This window comes from Zootoca vivipara, chromosome 14, assembly GCF_965207765.1.
Source record: "Zootoca vivipara chromosome 14, rZooViv2.hap1.1, whole genome shotgun sequence".
Taxonomy (NCBI): Eukaryota; Metazoa; Chordata; class Lepidosauria; order Squamata; family Lacertidae; genus Zootoca; species Zootoca vivipara.
The window spans coordinates 45,815,039-45,841,058 of NC_142597.1; the positions used below are offsets into that span (position 1 = coordinate 45,815,039).

At 50.4% G+C, this 26,020-nt stretch overlaps 2 protein-coding genes across 3 annotated transcripts in view; both read left to right on the forward strand.

The window, feature by feature from the left end:
- The first annotated feature begins 450 nt into the window (after positions 1-450).
- PIGS (phosphatidylinositol glycan anchor biosynthesis class S) lies at positions 451-19,418 on the forward strand. 2 transcript variants are annotated; one of them, XM_060283077.2, is made up of 12 exons: positions 451-605; positions 1,441-1,580; positions 2,310-2,421; positions 4,645-4,734; positions 5,738-5,829; positions 6,395-6,605; positions 8,881-9,023; positions 9,783-9,897; positions 14,004-14,149; positions 15,696-15,796; positions 16,741-16,951; positions 18,566-19,418. In XM_060283077.2, the coding sequence occupies exons 1-12, from the start codon at positions 563-565 to the stop codon at positions 18,839-18,841; spliced, it is 1,680 nt and encodes a 559-aa protein (XP_060139060.1). In that variant the 5' UTR covers positions 451-562; the 3' UTR covers positions 18,842-19,418. The 2 variants fall into 2 exon arrangements, with proteins under 2 accessions (XP_060139060.1, XP_088514212.1); XM_088658086.1 differs by lacking the exons at positions 9,783-9,897; positions 14,004-14,149.
- Positions 19,419-20,657: 1,239 nt separating this feature from the next.
- The window catches only part of UNC119 (unc-119 lipid binding chaperone), a 30,717-nt gene continuing 25,354 nt past the window's right edge, over positions 20,658-26,020 (forward strand). The window contains exon 1 of the mRNA XM_035139595.3: positions 20,658-20,933. Within this exon, the coding sequence (XP_034995486.2) occupies positions 20,771-20,933 (163 nt within the window). The 5' untranslated portion in view covers positions 20,658-20,770. The remainder of the gene's footprint in view (positions 20,934-26,020) is intronic.

Here is a 26,020-nt window from a genome sequence, read left to right on the forward strand (position 1 = left end):
TGTCATATGGAGGAGGGAGAAAGGTTGTTTTCTGCTGCTCCAGAGAAGCGGACACGGAGCAATGGATTAAAAAACATTTCACAGATGGTGAAAATCAGCAGTAACTAAATAAAAAGAAATAAAACTCCTAAAACCACGTATCGTTGAACTTTCCGGTCAACGTTAACAGAAGCAACCTGCCTTGGAGGGGAGGAGAGGGTTAAAAAAAAGCCTTTATCCTTTCTTGTATTTTTTTTATTCCCTTCCACTTGCCGTACTGAAGGGCGGGCCTTACTTCGCTCTTTCTTTTCTCCACTGGCCAGTCTAGCTGTCGCAGCGTTAGGCGGCGGCGTACGATTGGCTGACCCGCCTCCGGCTTCGACTCATTGGGTAGACCGCGGCTTGCCCTTACCTAGGGCCGGGCAAGCGGCCCTTCAGCCGGGGAGCTCCTTCGGAGAGCTCTGATTGGATGCTTTTCCTGCTGCTCATCTCTACCGCGCGTCTGATTGGGTTAATCGCTCCTGGGGGCCTTGAGCTCTGCCCCAGGACTACGCCAGCCCGGCAGCAGCTTCCGGGAGCGAGGATGGCGGCCGATGCGAGCGCCGTTGCAGCCATTGATGCGGCAGGTGGGAGGCTGGGGAGGGGAGGGAAGCCAGGTGTCCGGGAGGGGACCCAGGAATCCGAGACCCCTGTCAGCAGGGGCACAGGGACCCAGGTGTCCGGGCGCCGGCCCGGAGTCACTGCAGATTCGACCCGAATTTAGCAAGCCCCATTGTGTTCAATGGGATTTACTCTCCTGTAAGGATGATAGCAGCACGGTTTGTAGGGAAATGTATTTCTATCCCGTTTGAGTGAATGGAAGGTAGATTCAGTGGGGAGGGGCAGGCGGGGGAGGGCTCCGCTTTACACACAGCCCAGCTGAACTGTGGAACTCACCGCCACAGGATCTGGTGGCAGCTGGCTGCAAAAGGAGCCGACTCAAAACACCCAAACTCCACAGTAAGATGGACTGGAATTTGGAACCGGAATGTCAAAGGCTGCCTTTGCGTGAGCTGTGCATGCCTTTTGCAGGATTTGGAGGTTATATTTGTTTTATTTGTTTTATAAAAGTCATAACATTTTATACATCACTTGAGTACAGAAGAAACCTCCGAGCAGATTACAAAAAGAGGAAACAATAAAACCATCAAGGAAAAAATCACAACATTAATTAAAAACGTATGGAAAGTTAAAATACTAAAGCAGGTTAAAATTCACACCCGCTTTCTAAGCCTCTGCACAGGCTTCTCTACACAGGAATGTTTTTGGCAGGTACCAAAAAGAGTACAGGGAAGGTGCCGGCTCAATATCAATAGGCAAGGAGTTCCAAAGGTTCCTTTGCCATTGGGAACTGAAACAAGGAGATCTTTGCAGGCCGAGTGTGCCCTTTACAAACCCTTCCTCCCTTCTGTGTCTCCTCAGAGAAAGCGCGAGGGAAGTATGCTGCTCTCTCCTTCGCCGCCATTGCCATCGTGGTGGGGCTTCCGCTCTGGTGGAAGACGACAGAGACCTACCGCGCTTCGCTGCCTTACTCGGAGATTGCTGAGCTGGACACGCTTCTGGTGAGGACACACCCTGCCTCTTCCCCTCCTCAGCACTGTGCTCCGAGGGTCCCCTGCAGAGCCGAAAACAGGCCCCTCGTAGAATCATAGACCTGTAGGCTTGGGAGGGACCCCCAGGGGTCATCTAGTCCAACCCCCTTCAATGCAGGAACCATGGCTAAAGGACCCCAGACAGATGAAGGAGAGTCCACTGCCTTTCAAGGTAGCCCATTCCACGGCCAAACTGTCAGAAAGATTGTCCTGATGTTTAGTTTTAAATCTCCTTTCTTGTAAATTGAATCCGTTGGCTCAGGTCCGACCCTTTGGAGCATCAGACAAAAGTGGAAATTCAGATATTTGAATACAGCTCTCATGTCACCTCTCGGCCTGCGCTTATCTAGGCTGAACAGGTGTGGTCCAACCAAGGCAGAATAGAGTGAGACTAAGACTTCCCTTGGTCTGGGCACTAGACTTCTCTTGATGCAGCCTGGAATAGCATTAGGCTTTTTTGCTGCTGCATCACCCTGTTGCCTCCAGACTCCTCATATGTGCTGCTTGCTGTCTTGGGCAATCCTAGCAAGACAGGGTCTGCCTTTTGCCAACCTGGCCGTCCCTCAAAATCCTCTGGACTAGGAACTTTGATCAGCCCAAAAGAGCATCGCTACGAATCTCCAGTGGGGAGAGTCAGGTCCCCCTTGCCGGCTGTCTGCCTATGGTCGCACCTGCTGACGTTGCGCTTTTCTGATTCAGTTCCAGCTGACGGTGCCCGTCTCGGTGGTGTTTGCCAAGGGGACCCTTCCAGGGGATCTGGAGCGGAAATTGCCCTTTAGGAAACCGCAGGAGGCCGAGATCCCCTTGAACCGTGAGTTGGTTGATGTTGCTTCAGGGACTGGCTCTGCAGGTGACCATCCATTGTGCGTGGGACAGGTGGCCACCATACCTGCCAAGTTGCTGTCAGAGAAATAAGGGACCGGACCGGAAATAGCAGGCCAGAAGTAGCGCTGCCGCCATTTTGGAACTGGGTGGAGCATGCTCAGAAGTGACTTTTGATGCTGCTTTGCCCAGTTCCAAAATGGCCGCCGCGCCAGAAGTCGCACAGCAGCCATTTTGGAACTGGGCAGAGCAGCATCAAAAGTCGCTTCTGAGCATGCTCCGCCCAGTTCCAAAATGGCCACCGCGCCAGAATAAACCGGGGAAAAACGAAAAAATCTGTTTTTTCAGCTAGGAACAGCTGGAAAAACAGGGATTTCCCGGGGAAAACGGGAGACTTGGCAGCTATGGTGGCCACCCGACCTCTCCTTAAAAATCCTGCTTCCTGCTCCTTCCTCCCACTTCTCTCTCAGACCTGAGAGTTCCTCTTTCACCATCCTCTGAGAAAACGAAGGAGCCAGCATGGGCTGCCTCAATTTTCCCTGGAGGGGGCCGGTCCATTGTACTTCAGTGGACAGTGTGGTGTAGTGGTTAAGAGCGGTGGATTCGTAATGTGGTGAACCGGGTCCGTGTCCCCGCTCCTCCACTTGCAGCTGCTGGGTAACCTTGGGCTAGTCCCACTTCTCTAAAGTCTCTCAGCCTCACTCACCTCACAGAGTGTTTGTTGTGGGAGAGGAAGGGAAAGGAGAATGTGAGCCGCTTTGAGACTCCTTCGGGGAGTGATAAAGCGGGATATCAAATCCAAACTCTTCTTCCTTCAGACCTCTTGGGGGGCCGGACTATATTTTGGGGGGAAAACATGAATGAATTCCTATGCCCCGCAAATAACCCAGAGATGCATTTTAAATAAAAGGACACATTCTACTCATGTAAAAACAAGCCGATACCCAGACTTTCCGCGGGCCGGATTGAGAAGGCGATTGGGCCGGATCCGACCCCCGGGCCTTAGTTTGCCTACCCATGGACTAGAACTATAAACTTTGCTATCCAAGTTCTTTGTTGTTGTTTAGTCGTTTAGTCGTGTCCGACTCTTCGTGACCCCATGGACCATAGCACGCCAGGCACTCCTGTCTTCCACTGCCTCCCGCAGTTTGGGCAAACTCATGTTCGTAGCTTCGAGAACACTGTCCAACCATCTTGTCCTCTGTCGTCCCCTTCTCCTAGTGCCCTCCATCTTTCCCAACATCAGGGTCTTTTCCAAGGATTCTTCTCTTCTCATGAGGTGGCCAAAGTATTGGAGCCTCAGCTTCATGATCTGTCCTTCCAGTGAGCACCCAGGGTTGATATCCTTCAGAATGGAGAGGTTTGATCTTCTTGCAGTCCATGGGACTCTCAAGAGTCTCCTCCAGCACCATAATTCAAAAGCATCAATTCTTCGGCGATCAGCCTTCTTTATGGTCCAGCTCTCACTTCCATGCATCACTACTGGGAAAACCATAGCTTTAACTATACGGACCTTTGTCGGCAAGGTGATGTCTCTGCTTTTTAAGATGCTGTCTAGGTTTGTCAATGCTTTTCTCCCAAGAAGCAGGCGTCTTTTAATTTCGTGACTGCTGTCACCATCTGCAGTGATCAAGGAGCCCAAGAAAGTAAAATATTTCACTGCCTCCATTTCTTCCCCTTCTATTTGCCAGGAGGTGATGGGACCAGTGGCCATGATCTTGGTTTTTTTGATGTTGAGCTTCAGACCATATTTTGTGCTCTCCTCTTTAATTCCTCCTCGCTTTCTGCCATCAAGGTTGTGTCATCTGCATATCTGAGGTTGTTGATATTTCTTCCGGCAATCTTAATTCCGGCTTGGGATTCATCTAGTCCAGCCTTTCGCATGATGAATTCTGCATATAAGTTAAATAAGCAACTTCAATAAACAACGTCGGTTATTTTCTTACCTGCAAGCATTTCCGGGTTTGCGTGATTTCAACGGATGAAGTGCTTTGTCTAAGCAAGAATCTATGGCTTAAACGCAGCTTGCTCTGCATCCCAAAAGGGTTTCTGCCATTAACTGGACCCTGTTATCCCAGAACGAAGGAGTGCTGGGTGCTGGGGGTGGGTGCTGGGGACCCAGTTACCTTTGGGTTTCGGAAGCAGCCCAGGGGTTGGCTGAGGACCGTCACCCGCAGAGCAGACTATCTCATCCTCCGCCTCCTTCTTCCAGCCAAGACCAGCGTGACGTCCCGCTATGAGGTTTCCTACCGCCGAGCCACTTCTCAGGAGGAGAAGACTCTGTCCCGGGCCTCGGTGCCAGGTAAAGGCTCTGATCCCTGTGATGGAGATGGGTGGACCAGAGGTTCCCAAAGTGGGCGGTGGCATCTCTTGGGGGGCGGGTGGGATTGCCTGGGGGAGCTTAGAGGCAAGGGGGCGGCCGGGGGCTGGAATTGTCAATGACTATCAGATTTTAAGAGCCGGTATCGCTGGAGCAATTTCATCAATTGTACAGTGGAACCTCGGTTTATGAACACCTCGGTTTACAAATTTTTGGTTTAGGAACACAGCGGACCCATCTGGAACGGATTAATTCACTTTCCATTACTTTCAATGGGAAAGTTCGCTTCAGTTTATGAACGCTTCAGTTTATGAACAGACTTCCGAAACCAATTGTGTTCATAAACCGAGGTACCACTTTTATTGAGTTACTTCAGCTAAATGGCTTTTGAGTAAACGTGCTCCTGTTTTGAACTTCACTGTGTTATTCTTCCTTTGTGGGCTGTGCAAACTGCTATTCTGAATAATGATTTTTTCATAGAGTGGGGTGCCGGGCTCTGGGGAGGAGTTTACGGGACGCAGGGGAAAGTTCCAAGAACCCTTGGGAAGAACGTGCAAGAAGACTTCAGCTAGGATCACGGTGCAATCCTCTCTGTGAGGGACGCGGGCAGAGGATTTTGGGGTGACAGCCATAGCTGCCAAGTTTTCCCTTTTCTCACGAGGAAGCCTATTCAGCATGAGGGAAAATCCCTTAAAATAAGGGATAACTTGGCAGCTATGGTGACAGCCATGGGCACCGTCACCCTCTCTGGCCACTTCTCCCTGCCCCGGATCAGAGCCCCACCCCAAAGGGAGAAAGGGGCAGCATTGACATGTGACAGAGGAGTGTCTTTAGGGAGACAGAGAAAGCGCCTGATATGCAGTGGAAGGGAGTTCCAAAGGAGAAGGGGAGGTCTTGGTGAGTAGGTGGGCTTTGGGGAGGGGCTTTGCCTCTGCCTAGCAGGAGGGGGGGAGCCCCATAGCCTCACCTCTTCTTCTCGTTCCAGAGGCGGGTGAGGGGCTCCTTCCAGCGCAGGAGGCGGCTGTGGGCTCCCTCACCATCTACGTGATCCCGAGGAACTCTGTTCTCCTGCCACAGGTAGGCTGCCCCTCTCCTGCCCTCTCCGCTACTCCCCACCCTCCGGCGGGTGGGAAAATCCCCTTTATGGAAAGGTTGAAAGGAGAAAGGTTGTTTTCTGCTGCTCCAGAGAAGCGGACACGGAGCAACGGATTCAAACTACAAGAAAGAAGATTCCACCTCAACATGAGGAAGAACTTCCTGACAGTAAGAGCTGTTTGGCAGTGGAATTTGCTGCCAAGGAGTGTGGTGGAGTCTCCTTCTTTGGAGGTCTTTAAGCAGAGGCTTGACAGCCATATGTCAAGAATGCTTTGATGGTGTTTCCTGCTTGGCAGGGGGTTGGACTGGATGGCCCTTGTGGAATCTTCCAACTCTATGATTCTAAATTATGCAGCAAATAATAATAATAAATTTTATTTATATCCTGACCTCCCTGGCCAAAGCCGGGCTCAGAGCGGCTAACACCATTTTGGGTTGCTTTATATGTTGTTCTAGAAAAATTGTGTGATTTGTCCCGCCTCGCAGGGCCGCTGTGCAGAATTAAGTCACTATAGTTCGCTCACTGCCGGCCTCTCTCCCTCTGCAGGAGGTCACCGTCTACATCGGCAAGCGGCGCAGCGCGGTGGTGCGGGCCCCTCGGGGCTCGGGAGACGTCCTGGCAGCTGTGGACGCCCAGGTCCGAGAAGTCACCCGTGCCGTTTCCTTCAGCCTGGACTCCATCGCAGAGGCCCTCTCTGACCGCGTTCCCCTCGGCCAGCTGGGCGCAGAGTGGAAGCGCCCTTTCAAATCCAGTCTGGGTAGGTAGGGATGGTCGGGCGGAGGGATTTCCCAGCCAGAGAGGCTCCCTTACCTGCTGGGGTTGCACCTGTGGAATTTCTGCCTGCCAGGAAGAACGCTTCCCCCCCTCTTTTGCCTCTGAGCCAAGTACGCTGGCATGTTGAGAGGAACCTGCCCCATCTATGCCCGCTCAACTGGCATTCTTTCAGCTGTTCTGCATTTGCAAGAATTAGATGTTTAGTGTGGCAGCACCTGCACTTTGGAACTCCCTGCCACTTGAGATGGAAGACGCGCCTTTGCTGCACTCTTTTCAGCACCTGATGAAAACATTCTTTTTTGGGCAAGAATGTTTAGAAAACCGATTCAAGTCTTTGTCTGTTTGTAGTCCATTGCTATTTTCGAAATTATTGCCATTTTTTCATACATTTTCCCCATAAAATTTTGTTTATTTCGGTTTGTAACGTATATAAATCGGAAAGAACAGTTAGGACAACAGATGAAAATTGAAAGATGAAAAACAGAGCTGTAAATCAACACATAGAATGAGCACAGTTGCAGGTGCCAGTGACGAATCTCACATTGATCTGGTTTATAAAATCTGTTTCCAAATTTGCTAGGTTTGGGCTGAGGTTGCCTTGGAAAAGATGGTTCTGCTGTCTATTTACTTGATTGTAGGAAAAACCTCAAAGCGGTTGACAAAAAAAGATAAAACCATAAGATCATCACAATTCACGGCAGTAATGTAAAGTATACAAAAAGTTGAAACAACAGTGGATTGGAACAAATTAAAATCCACCTTAACTTTTTCTAAGCACCTGGAGCGGCTTGTCCAAACAGGAAAGCTTTTAGCAGGTACTGAAATGTTTATGGCGAAGGCGCCTGCTTAATATCAATCGGCAGGGAGTTCCGAAGGGCAGGTGCTGCCACGCTAAACAACTGAGTCCTTACGAATGTGAAGGGGGTATTATGTGACAGGCATATGTCAAGAATGCTTTGCTGGTGTTTCCTGCTTGGCAGGGGGTTGGACTGGATGGCCCTTGTGGTCTCTTCCAACTCTACGATTCTATGATTCTGTATGTTTTAATTTGTTGGGAGCCATCCAGAGTGGCTGGGGCAATGCATTGCGATGGGTGGTACTCCTAGACATATTGCGGTAAGAGGACCAATTCTTCGGATTAAAGAGGGTGGCTGGGCACATACGTAACAAGGAATACCAAATCATGTTAAAAGTGCCTGGAAGTTCTAGTTCCTGCTGAAGTCTCCAGTGTTGCCTAATTTTCTGCACTGTGAAAATAGATCAAGGGAAGTAATAGTACCACTGTATTCTGCTCTGGTCAGACCTCCCCTGGAGTACTGTGTCCAGTTCTGGGCACCACAGTTCAAGAAGGATACTGACAAGCTGGAACGTGTCCAGAAGAGGGCAACCAAAATGGTCAAAGGCCTGGAAACGATGCCTTATGAGGAATGGCTTAGGGAGCTGGGTGTGTTTAGCCTGGAGAAGAGAAGGTTAAGGGGTGATATGATAGCCATGTTCAAATATAACAAAGGATGTCAAATAGAGGAGGGAGAAAGGTTGTTTTCTGCTGCTCCAGAGAAGCGGACACGGAGCAATGGATTCAAGCTACACGAAAGAAGATTCCACCTAAACATTAGGAAGAACTTCCTGACAGTAAGAGCTGTTCGGCAGTGGAATTTGCTGCCAAGGAGTGTGGTGGAGTCTCCTTCTTTGGAGGTCTTTAAGCAGAGGCTTGACAGGCATATGTCAAGAATGCTTTGATGGTGTTTCCTGCTTGGCAGGGGGTTGGACTGGATGGCCCTTGTGGTCTCTTCCAACTCTAGGATTCTATGATTCCATTCGGAGTGAGTAGCCCCAAGTGTCCAGTGTCAGATTTTGGACAGTTTTCCATTCAGCCGCAATGGCTATTCGAACTGCCAAGATAAATTCTTTTGATGGTCAAAAACTTTCATTTTGGGCAGCAAACAATCGTTTCTTTAGTAGCATTTAACCTTGGTCAGTTCTCCCAATTGATAGTTTTATTATTTCCTTGTTTTTGTAAAAGCCCCTTGTGGGTTCTTTTTGAACAATCAAGGGGTATATAAATTTTACGAAGCAAGTCCGGCTGGGATAGCTCAGTCCATAGAGTGTGAGGCTCTTAACCTTGGGGTTGTGGGTTCAAGTCCCACTTTGGACAAAAGATTCCCACATTGCAGGGGGGTTGGACTAGATGGCCCTTGCAGTCCCTTCCGACTGATTCTATGAGTAAGCCAATATATTCCCCCTCCGCTCTGCTACAGGATACGAGGTCACCTTCAGCCTGCTGAACCCCGACCCGAGAGCCCACAGCGTCCACTGGGACATCGAGGGGGCCATCCATCGCTACGTGGACCCCCTCCTGGGGAAGCTGAGTGCGCTGGCCGAGTTCTCTGTGGACTCTCAGGTGAGTGCCGGGTGCGAGTTGGCTGGGAGTCTTGCAGCGCCCCTGCCCTGCGCGGGGGGCTTACGGCCACTTCTTCCCCCCCCTAATTCCCCTAGGAGTCTTGGTAGACCACAGACTTGACATGAGTTAGCAGTGTGATGCAGCAGCTTAAAAAGCCAATGCAATTCTGGGCTGCATCAATAGGAGTGTATAGCATCTAGATCAAGGGAAGTAATAGTACCACTGTATTCTGCTCTGGTCAGACCTCACCTGGAGTACTGTGTCCAGTTCTGGGCACCACAGTTCAAGAAGGATACTGACCAGCTGGAACGTGTCCAGAGGAGGGCAACCAAAATGGTCAAAGGCCTGGAAAGGATGCCTTATGAGGAACGGCTTAGGGAGCTGGGTATGTTTAGCCTGGAGAAGAGAAGGTTAAGGGGTGATATGATAGCCATGTTCAAATATATAAAAGGATGTCATATGGAGGAGGGAGAAAGGTTGTTTTCTGCTGCTCCAGAGAAGCGGACACGGAGCAATGGATTCAAACTTCAAGAAAGAAGATTCCACCTAAACATTAGGAAGAACTTCCTGACAGTAAGAGCTGTTCGGCAGTGGAATTTGCTGCCAAGGAGTGTGGTGGAGTCTTCTTCTTTGGAGGTCTTTAAGCAGAGGCTTGACAGGCATATGTCAAGAATGCTTTGATGGTGTTTCCTGCTTGGCAGGGGGTTGGACTGGATGGCCCTTGTGGTCTCTTCCAACTCTAGGATTCTAATTCTGCAGATCCTCTACTACGCCGCCCTGGGCGTCACGCCCCGCTTTGACGCTGCTTCCTCCAGCTACATCCTGAGCGCCCACAGCCTCCCGCACGTCATTAACCCCGTGGAAGCCAGGCTGGGTGAGTCCCTCTTTCTCTCGACCGGGGAGGGGGAGGCTGCTTATTGGTTCCTCCCAAGAGATCCCAGAAGCCCTTGCTGCCTTCATATCCCACCGCGGTTCTCTGCTTCTTTAATCGCCCACAACAACCCTGCGAGGTAGGTTAGGCTGAGGGAGGCAGTGAATGACCCCCAATGTCATCCGGGGAGATTTCATTTCGTTTTTCTGCCTTCATCTGAGGATCACGGGACAGTTTGCATTATAAAAACACAAAAACACATACCACAATATGAAAGAAAAACCCAATAACAAACGCACACAGTTTAAAAGGCCATTATATACAATACATCAAAAACATAATAAAAATACAACTTCCCCTACCCCTCATCCTTCGATATCAACTTCTTTTTCCACGTCTTATTTTATCAGTTCTGTCGAACTTAGCTTCCTCCTCCTTTCACGTCTGTTTTTTTTTAATTTTCACCTCCTCGCTTTCCTGCTCATTTCATTATTTCTGTACGTTTTCTCTTCTGTCTTTATCTCCGTTATATCCCTTAACTATATACTTAACGATCTATACTTAACTATATATATAAATGTTTAATTGTTTATGTTTGGAAACTTAATAAAAATGATATGCAAAAAAAAAAAAAAAACAGTTTAAAAGGCCATAGATCTCCAAGTAAGGTTACCAGATTTTTTTCAATGAATCTGGGGACACTTTAAATAAATAAATAAATAAATGCTACACGTTCGGGATGCTGACGCTGCAGCGATGGCGGTGGCAATGGGGCGGCCGCCGCCTTGACCTCAACCGCCGCGTTTCCCCTTCCTCTGAGGCTTCGATCTCCTTTCTCCATGTGCCTGGGCAGCCCCTCACTTGTTGGTTCTTTGGTGGTGGTGGGGAAGCGGTGCGTGGGGGGGGGGTCAGGCGTGGAAGGCGGAGAAGGAGGGCCGAGAGCGGAGGCGGCTCGGCGAGGCTCGGGCAGCGCAATGCCTCCCTTCCCATCGGAGCAGCCCCAATCCCACTCCTACTTGTGTGCAAGCAGGAGCGGGCGGGGATCCCTCAGCTGGGAAGGAAGGTTCCCCCGTTGCCTGACTGAGAGATCTCCGCCCCGCTCCTGCTTGCACGCAAGTAAGAGTTGGGAGGCTGCTCTGATAGGCAGCATGAAGCCTCCCTTCGCAGCTTAGTTGCTGGGGTCGGGGAAGGTGGAGGCAGCCAGAAGCTGCGTCTTAGAGCCCCCGCACCCCCATCAGATGGGGACTTCCGTGCAGCTCCTGAAGCCAGCCAGAGTCAACTGCTCCAGGCTGCTGAGACTGCCGCTGCTGCGTTTCCCGGGGACATGAAATGAAATCCGGGGACATTCCGGGGATGGAATTGGTCCGGGGACTTATTCGCAAATCCGGGGACTGTCCCCAGGGAACGGGGACGTCTGGTACCCCTACCGTGTTTCCCCTTTTTTAAGACACCGTCTTATAACTTTTTTCCCTCAAAAAAACACACAGTGGCTTATTTTCAGGGGGTGTCTTTTTTTAAAAAAAGTGCTGGTACTACTGGGACCCACTGGCTCAGGATGCTCGGTGCTCTCTTCTGCGCGCTGCTGGGCGCGTTGTTGGCGCTGCCAGTTCCGAGCGCCTGCAGGGTGGGGTGCGGGTGGCAGTGCTTTAAACCCCCAACCCTGTAGAAAGCAATGGAAGTTATGGACCGTAACAATCCTTAAGAGGCGCAGGTCTTAAAAAACCCCTGGTATCACCCTTGAAGCACAGCCTTCCAAAGTCAGGGGGGAAGAGGTCTGTTTAGACAAAGGAAAGGTTCGTGGGTGATTCTGCGCCCTGGGACCCACAGAGCTACTTTAAAAATCCCAACCTGGGGGGGGGGGGTCAAATAGTGAAGCCCCATAGCCCTGTAGCAACAGAAGGCACATTCTGAAGCACCCAAGCTGTTCGGTTCCATAAAAAATCCAGGAATTGTAAAATTAACAACAATAATGGGGGGGGCACTCTATCCAAAGAGTTAAGAATGAATTTGAAAGTGTTGAGTTATATATGGAAAAATATGGAAAGGAAAGTTAAAGATAAAAAATAAATAATTATCGCAAGGGAAAAAATAACATCATAAAGGGTAATAATATTAAATATAAAATAGACAACACAACAGAAAAAGCAATGAGATCGCACAGGAGTGAGGGAAGTGGGGAGAGAGGGAGGGGGGTAAGGAATGGAAGGAGGCAATGGTTGGAGGAGGGTATAGGGGGATGAATTAAAGGAAAATTAAGACTGAGAAGCGCATGGTTTTTGTTTTTTAAAGATGCAAAGGCTTGCAATCAGCCAAAGTATAGAGCCCAACTTCCAGGAGACTGCGATCTACTTGCGGATTTATAAACTGGAGGTGATCTACCCCCGTTTTATTGGTGTTCAGGTCAGAGTTGTTTTTAGAGAGAGGAAATATCCCATTTTTGAGGTTAAAGTAAAAGTTCCTGACCTTTTTTTTATAATGAGGAAATGCTGCTAAAACTCCGTTCTTCATTCCACGAAGGGGAGAGGGGGCGGGGCCGGGTGCTCAAAGACAAAAGAAATGGAAAAGGAGATAGCGATCAAATCCAGCCTCGCATTCATGCAGCCGTCGGGAGAGGCAGGGGCTGCAGCCGAGTGCTGCTTCGCAAACAAACGGGGGAAAGTGCTTAGAACCCAGAGAATCCAGCTGAAAAACACGAAGCAGCAACAGCAATTGCACACACACCATCCCAAGCCAGCACAGTAACCAAGTCCCAAAAGCAAGAAAGGACTCAGCAAACACTGCTGCGGCCGGCGTTGCTGCTGCTGACTCGGGGAGCTCAGTGCTCTCTTCCACACAGCGCCTATCACTATGGCTTATTTTCGGGGTACGGTTTATATTTCTCAAATGCTTAGAAATGCTGCTATGGCTTATTTTATGACTACGCCTTAAAAAGGGGGAAACACGGTATCTCAAAGCCCACACCCGGAATATCTTCCAACAACACCGTAAGGAAGAGGCCACCACCCTACCCCCAGAATATTTCAGGTCTGACTTAAAACATACTGCAGCACCTTGTTTTTAAAAAAGGTCTGAACATACCAACAAACAATGGAACAATCTCACTATGCCAGAACTTCAAACAATGAAAGGAGATTCTAGTCCAGTGATGGGCAACCTTTTGAGCTTGGTGTGTCAAAATTCGCCTAAAAACCGAGCATAACTCGGGTGGTGTGTCACTTCGAGGAAAAAAACATAATTTTGTAATATTTATAGTTTAAATAACAAAAATGTATAATTGTAATATATTACTGTAGTTAATAAACAAAAAACTAATTATTTAACCTAACCTAACCAAAAACCCCTTATTTATCACGAAGTACCCAGAGTTGTTAAGATTTTGGGGGGGAGCTGCTGACCAAAGTTTTGGAGGTTTTTTGGGGGGTGTGCACAAGTTGCTTTGCTTTTGGGGGGGGATGCCCCAAAGCTGCTGCGCTTTTTTTTGGGGGGGGGGAAAGAGAACAGAAATAAATGACGAATAATACCTTTGCTGGAACTAACACGCAGCACCGACATAGACTGCCAGAGCGCAAAAAAAAAAACCCCAGCACAGAACAGGTTAAAAAACAAACGCTGTTACACCCAATCATAATCTGCCAAAGTGCCAGAAAAAAACAGCACAGAACAGGTTAAAAAAACCAATCTCTGGCTACCAGCAACAATAACAACAAAAAAGGATCCAGGTTTTAACAGCGGAGACAAGCTCTAGCGGAGACAAGCTGTAGGAGGAGCAGGAGAACAAATGGGGGGGGGGGACAACAGCGCGAATGGGCCGATGGGGCGCGTGTCAGCAGTGAGGGCTCTGCGTGTCACGTCTGACACGCGTGTCATAGGTTCGCCATCACTGTTCTAGTCCTTGGTTTCTGGGGCATTTAACACCAATGACTTCTTCTCTCCACTTATTTCGCCTAGTGATTGTTACCACTACTTTTCAAATGATCTCTCCAATGGGACAGCTTGCCATCGTTCTGTGCAAATCGATAGTGGGTCTCCAGTTCCCCAGCTAGCGCAGGACGATGGGTGTTGTAGTCCAAAACAGCCTTCTCTCTCTCTATGTGTGTCCCTCCTCGCAGGTTCCAGCGCCTCTTCGCTCTACCCGGTCCTCAATTTCCTGCTCTACGTGCCAGAGCGCCTGCACTCGCCCCTCTATATCCAGGACAAGGACGGTGCTTCGGTCCCCACCAACGCTTTCCACAGCCCCCGCTGGGGTGGGATCATGGTGAGGAGGCGGGCAGGGCTGCCGCAAGCTCTGCAGGGGCGTTGCACGGTCGTTCCTTGCTTGAGCCTTTAGTGCCATTGGGCCTGTGGAACTCTCTGCCACCGAAGACTCGGCAGGTGCCTTCTGTTTGTTTTGTTTTTGTTTTGTACTTTTAAAGCACCTGCTGAAAACTTTGTTTTCTTTTTTGGAAGACTGTGGTTTTTCAAATGTCATTTTATAGCATATATAAAACAGACAGAACAGTCATAAAAAGAGAGGAAAATGAGAAGATTGAAGGCAAAACTGTAAAACAGGCACATAGAATGAGCGCAGTTGCATGTGGGTGAAAATAACAAAGCCCGAGGCCGGAAAGAAAAAAGCAAGGATAAATTTTGCCATCCCATAAAGAATATCGGTGTTATCTGATTGCCAAGTCTACTTCCTGGTTTGCCAGGCTTGCAACAAGCATTGTCTTGAACATGATGCTTCTGTTGTGTATATTTCACAAAGGAGTGCTAAACGGTATACAATGCGCCTGGAGGTTCTAGTCCTCATTAACATCTCAAATCATGCCCCATTTTCTCCATTCTAGCACTGTTCCAGAGGGTACCAAGTGCCCAGGGTCCTATTTTGGCCCGTTTTCCATTGAGCTGCAGTTACTATTAGCTGCCAAGATCATATATAGAATCATAGAATCCTAGAGTTGGAAGAGACCACAAGGGCCATCCAGTCCAACCCCCTGCCAAGCAGGAAACACCATCAAAGCATTCTTGACATATGGCTGTCAAGCCTCTGCTTAAAGACCTCCAAAGAAGGAGACTCCACCACACTCCTTGGCAGCAAATTCCACTGCCAAACAGCTCTTACTGTCAGGAAGTTCTTCCTAATGTTTAGGTGGATATAAAACCAGTTCTTTTGGCAATATATCTACATAAAAGGTAAAAGGTAAAGGGACCCCTGACCATTAGGTCCAGTCGTGACCGACTCTGGGGCTGCGCGCTCATCTCGCATTATTGGCCGAGGGAGCCGGCGTATAGCTTCCAGGTCACGTGGCCAGCATGACAAAGCCGCTTCTGGCAAACCAGAGCAGCACATGGAAACACCGTTTACCTTCCCGCTGTAACGGTTCCTATTTATCTACTTGCATTTTTGACGTGCTTTCGAACTGCTAGGTTGGCAGGAGCTGGGACCAAGCAATGGGAGCTCACCCCGTCACAGGGATTCGAACTGCCGACCTTCTGATCAGCAAGCCCTAGGCCCAGTGGTTTAACCACAGTGCCACCTGGGTCCATATATCTACATAGGTATAATCAAAAATACCCAGCAATGTTGATTTTGGACAGCAAACCAGTTTCTTTGGTAATATTAATCATTCCCACCAGAATACTATGGAAAACCCTTTCTGTTCCACCAGGTTTGTGCCGGCCTTCCATTGTGACTGTTGTCTTGCCTTTTAACATTTTCATATGCTTTGATGTATTTTTGACACAAACCACTTTGAGATTTCTCTTTAATGCAACGGGGGTCCTTTTGTACGTGAATGAATAACTGGCTCCCTTGTGTCCAGGTGTACAACGTGGAGCGTGAGACGGCCAACGAGACCTCCGTCCCGAGGAGGGTGGATGTCGACATGACACGGGTCATGGAGGTGTTTCTGGCGCAGCTGCGGTGCGTTGTTACGGATCATAGAATCGTAGAGTTGGCAGGGACCCCCCAAGGGTCATCTAGCTCAACCCCCGCATGCAGAAGGTCCCAGGCTCCTTTTTGTTCAGCACCATGAGGACTAGGAACTTGCTTTATTTTCAGGGGAAGGGCTGTAGTTCAGTGGCAGAGCATTGCTTTGCATGCAGAAGGCTCAGGGGAATGGGATGTTGGATATAGGATGTTGGGAATAGGGTAGGGCTGGGAGAGACTCCCGTTCTGAAACCCTGGAGAGCCATTGCTGCCAGTCAGTGCAGGCAATGCTAAGCTAGATGGCGACTTGCTATTAAGACAGCTGCCCACATCCCTAAAGCTCAAGGTTTGTTTATTGTATATTTTGATTACAGATGCTTGTATTCTAGTGCTTGTGTGTTGCTGATTTCTGTATTTTGTAAACCGCGTAGAAGCCTGTTTTGGCATTAAGCAGTATATACATCTGTTGCCCTAAGCGGTGCATAAAACTGTTGTTGCAGAAGCAACATATAAACCTGCTGTTGCTGTAGGTAAAGGTAAAGGGACCCCTGACCATTAGATCCAGTCGTGACCGACTCTGGGGTTGCGCGCTCATCTCGCATTATTGGCCGAGGGAGCCGGCGTACAGCTTCCAGGTCATGTGGCCAGCATGACAAAGCCGCTTCTGGCGAACCAGAGCAGCGCACGGAAACGCCGTTTACCTTCCCGCTGTAGCGGTTCCTATTTATCTACTTGCACTTTGACGTGCTTTCGAACTGCTAGGTTGGCAGGAGCTGGGACCGAGCAACGGGAGCTCACCCCGCCGCAGGGATTCGAACCGCCGACCTTCTGATCGGCAAGCCCTAGGCTCAGTGGTTTAGCCCACAGCGCCACCTGGGTCCCTGCTGTTGCCCTAAGCGGTGTCTAAATCTGCTGGCTGTGCCTCTTTCTCTCTGCAGCTTGCTGTTTGGGATCCTGCCGGGTCCCCTGCCGGAGGGGGCCATCCTCGAAAGCCCCGGGAACGAGGGTCTCTCCGACTGGGAGCTGGACCGCCTGCTGTGGGCTCGGACGGTGGAGAATGTGGCCACCGTCTCCACCACCCTGACCTCCCTGGCTCAGCTGCTGGGCAAGATCAGCAACATTGTCATCAAGGACGACGTGGCTTCCAAGGTAAACTCCCGGGGAGGGGTTTTTTTCGGGGCAGCGCTCCTCCACTTTGCCTCCCTCTTTTTTTTTTTTAAATATATTTTTATTAATTTTCCAATTAAAACCAATTATATCACATTCATTATTTCAAATTATACACATATATATATCAATCAAACCGAATGTTATGCCAAATCATCTAGAGAATTTTTTTTTTTGGGTTCCCATGCTTCAAGAAATTGGAGATTCCTCGCAACCGTCCACTGCCGTCTTTTTTCTAAAGTTCAAATCGTCTCTCCAAGTTCATAATAATCCAGATCTTCCCCTTACAGTCACATAGATGTTTTCCACTTTCAACCGATTGTTTCCCAGCTGCTGAGATAAATATCAAACAAGGTTTCACAGATGTTCTTTCTCCTGTGTGGGTTAATCAGTCCAGCCTCCCCATAAATCTTCTTAGTCTGGAGCTCCCTGTTGCGTCGAAGCAGCGCCATCTTAAAAAGCTCAAATCACTTTCGTTTTCTCTCATAGCCATGTAGATTAACGATCTTTATAAAATTTACAGCTTTTCCAGGTAGAAGACCCAAACATCAAACCATAAACTCTTGGTAAATTAATGGATCTCCTTGCCCTATAGCTGAACTTAGCTTCAGGTCGCTGCTCCAATTCAAAGTGCGTCACAGCTCATAAATCCTCCGAACGCGTCCAGGACTCCTTCCGTCCGACTAGGGGGGGGGGGGGCTTTTCTCATCGGCAACTCCACATCTTTAAAAAATATGCTCAGTAACAACAGTTTATAAAGTTCAACTCACACAGTCTTTTGCTTCTCTTTCACTCCAAACAAGCCAGGACATCGCGTCTGGGAAGGTACGAAGTAACTCATATGAAGAAAAATAAAAAAAAACTCGCTTCCCTTATCGCTCCGTCCCCATCAATCCTTCCAGATGAAATACAGCCTTTGACTCCTCTCCCTCAGCAGCATAAATTTCTCAGCAGTAAACAGCGCTTCTTCCCCTCCTTCTGAAGTATGTCCATAGATTTAAGCCTAATTATCTTCTTTAACCATGGAAATCCCCGCCATGCAGATTAGCGTCCGGGAGTCCTGGCCCTCGTAAGTGCTTTTCAGCCCAAGCTCCCCCCACTCCATAAACAGTCGGAGTGGGTCTGGGGGCATCGCGGGCCAGCGGCCCCTCTCCGTAACCCCCGGAGAGGGTAGGGGGTTGCCATTTACTCCCCTAGCAACCGCCAAATTCCTTACGAAGGTCAGAGGGATGGAAAACAGGTCCGCCATTCCTGCCGGCGGAAACCGGAACCCCACTTTGCCTCCCTCTTTGTGGTCTTGTGCTAAGCTCGTTGCTGCGACAACAATTGCCAAGTCTTGTGGTGCCTTGAAAAGGGGGTTGGTCTAGATGACCCATGGGTGTCCCTTCCAACTCTACAACTCTATGATTCTAAGCAGGGACTCTCACCCTTCCCCTAAAGATAAAGATTCAAAGGAAGGACAAAGGTTACGAATTCAGGGCTGATTTAAATAGAAACGAGGAAGCTGCCTTATGCTAACCTTCTGCATGCAAAGCAGCTGTCCTGGCACCAACCCAGCGAAACCGGCCTGATCCCTGTGCCCTTTTTTAACCCTAGGTGTACCACGCTGTGGCATTTGCCCAGGAGGCGCTGGCCGAGCTCAGCCAGGGGCGCCTGGACTCTGCCTTCCAGGCCAGCAAGGCGGCCATCAACGCCTCGGAGAGGGCCTTTTTCGACCCTTCCCTCCTCCACCTCCTCTACTTCCCCGACGACCAGAAGTTCGCCATCTACATCCCCCTCTTCCTGCCCATGGCCGTCCCCATTCTGCTGTCCCTGGTGAAGATCGGCCGGGAGATGAGGCACAGCAAGAAAGCCGCAATCAAAGTGGACTGAGGCACATGGAGTTGGGATGGAGGGCAGTGCGGGGCCAGAGAGGGCACCTGGGGTCTGGATGCAACCCTCTCTCTCTTCCTGGGATGGGGCCCCGTCCTCCTCTTGATCTGAGTTTCCCTCTGTGCTGTGTTGGAGAGTTTGTAGCAGCTGACCTCCACCGCCCTCCCTGCGAGGTCGGCCACTGGATTCAAAGGGTGCTGCCAAGACTGTGATGGGACCGTCCAAAGAAGAGCGCTGCGCCATTTTGGATATTATTATTGCCATTGAAAACAAGTTCCATTGTTTTATATAGAAAACCAACCGAAAAGCGGAAAACCGAAATTCATAATCGCGTCCCGCCAGCAGCCAGCTACCCCATCCAGACTCTCTTCAGCCTACAATATTGTCTTCACTCTTTGCAAAGTCCACACACACAAAAAAAACCAGGCGCCCGCAACATAAATTATTATAAATTTGTACATTTGGATATAAGGAGTTTAAATGTGGCAAAAACGTCTTAGGCAGGGAACAAATGAAGAAATGAGAAGTTTTGAGAAAACCACAAGCCAACGGCGAATAAATGATGTGCGATGAAATACTTCAGTAGCCAGCTGTTGTTTCAAAAATTCGATGTAAATATTAATTGCATCTCACACACCCAAACTGATGGTTTGGAAAATATTATCTCCCTTGTGGGTTTGGTGCTTTTTAAAAAACAGATTTTCCTTTTTGTAGAAATAAGTTTTGGAAGAATGCAGTGGGATAGAACGGGCCACTTCTGTTTCTGTCCCCGCATGTCATTTTGTGGGTGGCCCCCAATAAATCCTGTTCACTTGCAGGGCTAGGAAGGGACCTTGCTTATCCCTCCTCGCATAGCCATGGAAAGTTTGCATGTTGGCATAAATTCTGCCCTTGTTCATGGAGGGGATGGCCGGTACCAAAGGAGACTTCTGGATGCTCAATAAAAGTCTGCTTGGATAGATGGGAGTCTCTTTCTGCAGGGTTGTCGTTCTTCGGCGCCTGGGGCAGCGCCTGGGAGTTTGGTGACGGGCCTCCTGCGGGTGCTGGGTTGGAGCAGGGAGGGGGCCCCTGTGGCCCCCCAGAGATTGAGGATATCAGAAGGCCCCTGCTGCGGCTGGATCAGGCCTCAGGGGGCCCACCTGGCCCACCTTCCTGTTCTCACGGTGGCCAGCCTTGGTGTCCATAAGGAGGCAGGACCTGAGTGCGAGAGCATCACTCTCCTTACTTGCAATGCTCCACTCTGACAGTGGAGGCAGAACTGAAGGCGTGTTTGCTGGAGGGCGGCACTTTGGCTATCGCTGTGTTATAGGAACAGTGGGAGCTGCCTCTATCAAAGCTGAGCAAGACCGATGCTCCATCTAGCTTAGTATTGCCTACACTGGCTGGCAGCTGCTCTCCAGGGTTTCAGGCAAGGGAGCCTTTCCCAGCGGAACCTAGAGAGTCTGCCAAGGATTGAACCCAGGACCTGCATGCAAAGCAGGTCACCACCACTAAGCTGCGTCCCTTCCCTTTAAAAGAAAGATGCTAGTCCTCATGATTCTAAATGAAATAATACTTACCCCTTACCCACCTGTTCCAAGGAGGGCAGGGTTGCCCCTCTTCCTCCTGGTCCTCCCTTCCTGCCATGTTCCTTTCACAACAGCCCGGCGAGCTTGCGCGCACCACTTCTACCCCGCGCTCTGCACGCGCTCTGAGGCGCCCTTGCGTTCCCTCCTCCCTCCGCTGGGGCGGAGCCGGGCCTGAAGGGGCGGCCCGGCGGCCGCAAAGGCGCTTAGGGCGCGCGGCCGGGCGGGGATGAGCGAGGCGACCGTGGTCGCTGTCGCCGCCGCCGCTGCAGCAGCCTCCGCGCGCGCCGCCGCCGCCGCCGCCACTCGCTCCGCGGCCGCCCAGAGCAGCAGCAGCAGCAGCAACAGCAGGAGCGGCGGCGCCATGAAGGTGAAGAAGGGCAGCGGCGCCGGAGGAGGAGGCGCGCCCGGGGCTGGCGCTGGCGGAGGAGCCGCCGCCGCCGCCGCCGCTTGCACCGAGGAGGAACTGCTGCGCAAAGCCGCCATCAGCCCCGAGGACGTGCTGGGGCTCCCCAAGATCACCTCCGGTAAGGCGGCGGCCCCGCAGGCCCGGGCCCCCCTGCACCTCTCCAAGCGCCGTGCGCCCTGGGCGCAGCGCCCCAGACACAAGGACGGCCGGCAGGCCCCTTGCCTGCAAAGGCCAGTCTTTTTAAAAGATACACTGTATACAGTAGTGGGGGTGGGGAGTGGGTCTCTGAATATTCAGCCCCACGATCTTCCATACCCCACCCACTTCCACTCGATCCCTCTAGGGGGCCGCAAGGGGTGTCCCTGCGGCACCTCATTGGTCCTCCCAGGCAAAGTCGGGTGGGGAGGGGGTGTCTTCTGTCTCCACCCGCGCTTTTCCTACATGGTAGTCTTTTCCGCGGGAGGGAGAAAGTTGAATGGAGGAAAGGAAGCAAATAAAGTAGAATAAATGCTGCTTTTCGTCTATTATTGTTTTATTCCTATTGGGTTATTAACATCCCAAGAGGGTCGTTATTTTGACTTTTTGCAAGTCTAGATGGTTATTGATGCTCCTTGTGGATAATTTTTGCTGTTTTATCTTTTTGGCAAACCACAATGAAATAAGTATTGCTCCAGAGACCCCTCCTGTGGTTCTTTACTCAGAAGTAGCCCTATGGGGCTCTCTTCCCCCAGGGCCTTGGTGACCCAAGACCCAAACAGTCTCTGGCTGGTTGCGTAACCAGACACTGAGTGCATGTCCGAAGCAGGCATGACACGAGTGTTCCCGTCGCCTCTCAGTTTGCACCTGTGTTCTTCCAGGGGGCTTACAGCCTGCTACGGCTGGCTGGAGTTCTGGTGGGCCCCTGATGCTCAGAGGCTCCTGGCACCTGGACGCTGCCTGTGTCTGGCTTCCGCCCATCTGTGGAATCTCTCCCGCAAGGATCGACTGGCTAGGATTCTTCCCTTTCATTGGAAAGAAGCGCACTGCGTTTTCAAAGATAGCGTGTGGATAGTTGGAGATGATCAGGCTTTTAATGTTTAGGGACTGGCAACTTGAAGTAGTTGTGCTTGATTTCCACCTCCTCCCTCCTCCTCCCCTTTTCCTCTCGTGCCATGTCTTTTTAGACGGTGAGCCTTAGTGCTGACTTTTTTGGGAGCCGCTTTCGAGAACCTTTTGGGCTAAAGGGACAAATGCTGTCAAGAAATGGGAGGTTTGTACGTCTCCAAGCTCTGTCACTTCCTGGAGTGTGCAAAAGCAAACGGGCTCAGTGAAGGTCTGGTGTGTCCTCTGGGAGCTTGCCCAGGGCAAGTGTGCTTTTGACCTGCGTGGTTGCAGCTTTGCGGCTCTGGCAGGGAGGCGAATGGCTCCGGTATGGGAGCAGGGCTCTAATGTTTGGTCCCCGGCGGCATCTCCAGGTGGGGCTGGGAATGTCCCTCCTGCCCCAAAACCCTGGAGAGACATTGCTGCCTGCCGGTCAGTGTAGACCAGAGCTTTCCAAGCTGCATGTCGCGACATGTTAGTGCCGACGCTCCACTCAGGGCTTGGAAAACGGTTAGTTTAACCTCTGGTTTGCTAGTAAAACTGCATTACTGTGTCGCGGAATGATGCATGTCTAAAAAGGGTGTCACCTACATGAAAAGTTTGGAATGCCCTGGTCTGAGGGCAGTGCCGAGATGGTCCAGTTGTCTGATTTCATATAGGGGAGTTTCCTATCTTCCTATTTAATCCAGCTCTTAGGTCTAGGGGAAGGGCCTTAGCAGCTGCTTCCTCTCTCTCTTCTCTCTACAGTGGCTCATGGTCTTGGTTCGACTCTTGTAGCTGTCTGTATATTGCAGAGGACTGCAATTCATAGAATCATAGAGAGTTGGAAGAGACCACAAGGGCCATCCAGCCCAACCCCCTGCCAAGCAGGAAACACCATCAAAGCATTCTTGACATATGCCTGTCAAGCCTCTGCTTAAAGACCTCCAAAGAAGGAGACTCCACCACACTCCTTGGCAGCAAATTCCACTGCCGAACAGCTCTTACTGTCAGGAAGTTCTTCCTAATGTTGAGGTGGAATCTTCTTTCTTGTAGTTTGAATCCATTGCTCCGTGTCCGCTTCTCTGGAGCAGCAGAAAACAACCTCCCTCCCTCCTCCGTATGACATCCTTTCATATATTTGAACATGGCTATCATATCACCCCTTAACCTTCTCTTCTCCAGGCTAAACATACCCAGCTCCCTAAGCCGTTCCTCATAAGGCATTGTTTCCAGGCCTTTGACCATTTTGGTTGCCCTCTTCTCCTGTATATTTCAATCCTCCTGCATATTTCGCTCTCAAAGTTTGCGTTTAAGGAAATGTCTGTGTGCATGTGGCCTGAGATTTCCTCTGCTCCTGGTGAGCCAGACGGTTTTGCGGTTCATTTTTGGATCTCCGTTAATTAGGGGTGTATAAGATGTGGGGGTGTAGGAAGCGACTTTGTCTCAGGTCAGACGGTTAACCCACTTGACCCAAATTTGTGCCTCCTCTTGATGGGTTGGACAGGTCATTCCCCTGCCAAACCACAGGGTGTAGAAGGCAGGCCAGTGGTCCAAATAGCTCAGTATTGTCTGCACTGACTGGCAGCAGCAGCAGCAGCTCTCCAGGGTTCCAGGCAGGGAGGCTTCCCCCCAGGATTATGAGGAGAGGCCAGCGGGGATTGAACCCGGGACCTTCTGCATGCAACGGAGGCAATCTTACCACCAAGCTGCAGCCCCTTAAAAAAGCCACGCAAGATTCTAGTCCCCATGGTTCTGAATTACCTCTGAACGATCCCTGTTTATAAAAGGGCTCACGCTGCATCACCTTCATGTTCTGTATTTAGGAACACAAGAAACTGCGTTGTACTGAGTTGCACCATTGAGCCATCCAGTTCAGGAGTGCTAACACTGACTGGCAGCAGCTCTCCAAGGTTTTATGTGGGGAGTCTGTTCCAGCCCCACCTGGAGATGCTGCCAGGGATGGATCCTGCGACCTTCTGCATGCTAAGCAGGTGTTCTCTGCGACTGAAGCCCTCCTGCTCCCAGCGCATTGGAGGATTGGAGTCCGGGCGGGGGGGGGGGGTATGAAGATTAAAACTCTTGATGCATCTTTGCCAATTTATTGATTCTGAAGGCTTCCCACTTGGGTTGGGTGACCGTGTGCCAGGAGCTCCCAGGAACTTTGGCCCGCTGTTCGTTCGCTCTATTTATTCGATTCCGTTTAATTCATGACTTCCTCCCCGCGAATCATCCCAAAGCAATGAATGAGAATGTCAACGATGGAAAAAAACAAAACCCCATACCCATCAAACAAATTTGCACCCAGGGAAGATGAGATAAGGATCTCTGCTCAAGAGATTTCTTCGAAAGGAAAGGCCTTTGATAGACCCTGGAAAAGCAGCGGAGATGGCGTCTGCCTGAGACATAAAAGTAAGGCGTTTCAAAGGTTGGGGGCCGCCACGCTAAAGGCCCCGTTCTGTAGGAAAGGATCTGCGAGAGGCCATCTCCTGTGGAGCAGAGGGATAAGTTGGGCATATAATGCGTTAGAGGATCTTTTCCAGGCTGGCAGTTTTTGTGGGTGTGGAGTTGAATTCTGCAGCGTGACATTGATGGGACGAGAGAATATTAATGGTGGATTTTTACTGGACCATCCACACATCGTTCGGCAATATTAGCTGCTCTGTGATAACGACTCCAATGTTGCCACATTATTGCCCTCTGGAGGGACACCCTTGGGCTATAGTGTAACAAAAGATAAATGGAACTTGTGGAGCTATGGAAAGTTGGACGAAATTAGCAGGAAACTTTGGAGCATGTGCCAGTAAGAAACTAAGTGTGTGCCCACCATGAAATCTTTGCAGGCCCAAACAGTGTCGAAAGTGTGGCAGTCTAACCAACCCGTTAACGTCTTGCGCACAAATGATTCTTTCTTTATTTCATAAAAATTATACACCCTCCCCCCCCCCCGACCTCAAAGTGGTTTACAAAAAGATAAACCAATAAAGTCAGGGGGAAACTACAATGCATTAAAATATAGAAGCTGTTAAAATCCTATAGTGGGTTAAAATTCACAGCAGCTTTCGTGGGCAGGCTTGTCTAAACAATACTGTGCTGTTTTTAGTAGACTCCAGAAAGAGTGCAGGGAAGGTGGCTGTCTGACCTGATCTCATGTGGCAGGGAGTTCCAAAGTGCAGATGCTGCCACACTGTCAAGTTCATACAAACGCAGAACGGGGATTATGGGGCACCCGTAGCACTGCCAATCCTGCCGATGGAAGTGGCCAACACTGGAATAGCTCATAGAACATGAGACTCTTAAGGTCGTGGGTTCAAATCCTGAGGTGGGCAAAATATTCATTGTATTGCAGGGGGTTGGGCTAGATGACCCTCGGGGTCCCTTCCGACTCTACAATTCTAGCATTCTAAGTTGAATGCATTATATAAAGGGTGTCTCGAGGACCCCTTGGGTATCTTCTTTCCTTGTCTTGGGGAAGGGGCTGCTGCTCATTGACAGAGCCCCTGCTTTGCATCCAGGAACTCTCAGATTCAGTCCTGGGCGAAATCTCTGGGTGGGGCTGGGAGAGAGTTCTTTTCCTACACCCTGGAGAGCCATTGCTGCCCGTCAGAGCAGACAGTGCTGAGCTAGATGGAGCAGCAATGGTTCTGGCTGGCAGAAGGCCACTTCCTCTGCTCCTGTATTCCTTCCTCTGAGACCAGCCTGGATGACGGCTGCTGGGGCTTTGGGTCCAGCCCCGACCAGGGGGAGGGTTATGGGGCACGCGTGGGTGTCCTGTTGGGGACACCTGGGTAGCTGCTGTGGAAAGCTGTGTGCTGGCCTCTCTCTGGGCCTTTCGTCTGACCCAGCAGGACCGAGTCCCGTTCCTATTGCAAACCGGACCAGGATCCTCTCGGTCCGCAGAACATCAAAAGAACCTCCTGGGCCCGGCCAAAGCAGGCCCACCACGTCCAGCCTCCTGCTCTCCCAGGGTGCCCCAAGGGCAAACCCACAGGCAGGATTCGAACACGAGAGATTCCCACATTGCAGCGGGCTGGACTAGACGACCCTCGGAGAGGGGGGGGGAGTTTTGTGGTTCGACGAGGAGCCTCGCTGCTTCCGACTGTGGAGGCAGAACATCGGATCACGCCTGGCTACAGGGTCAGGCCA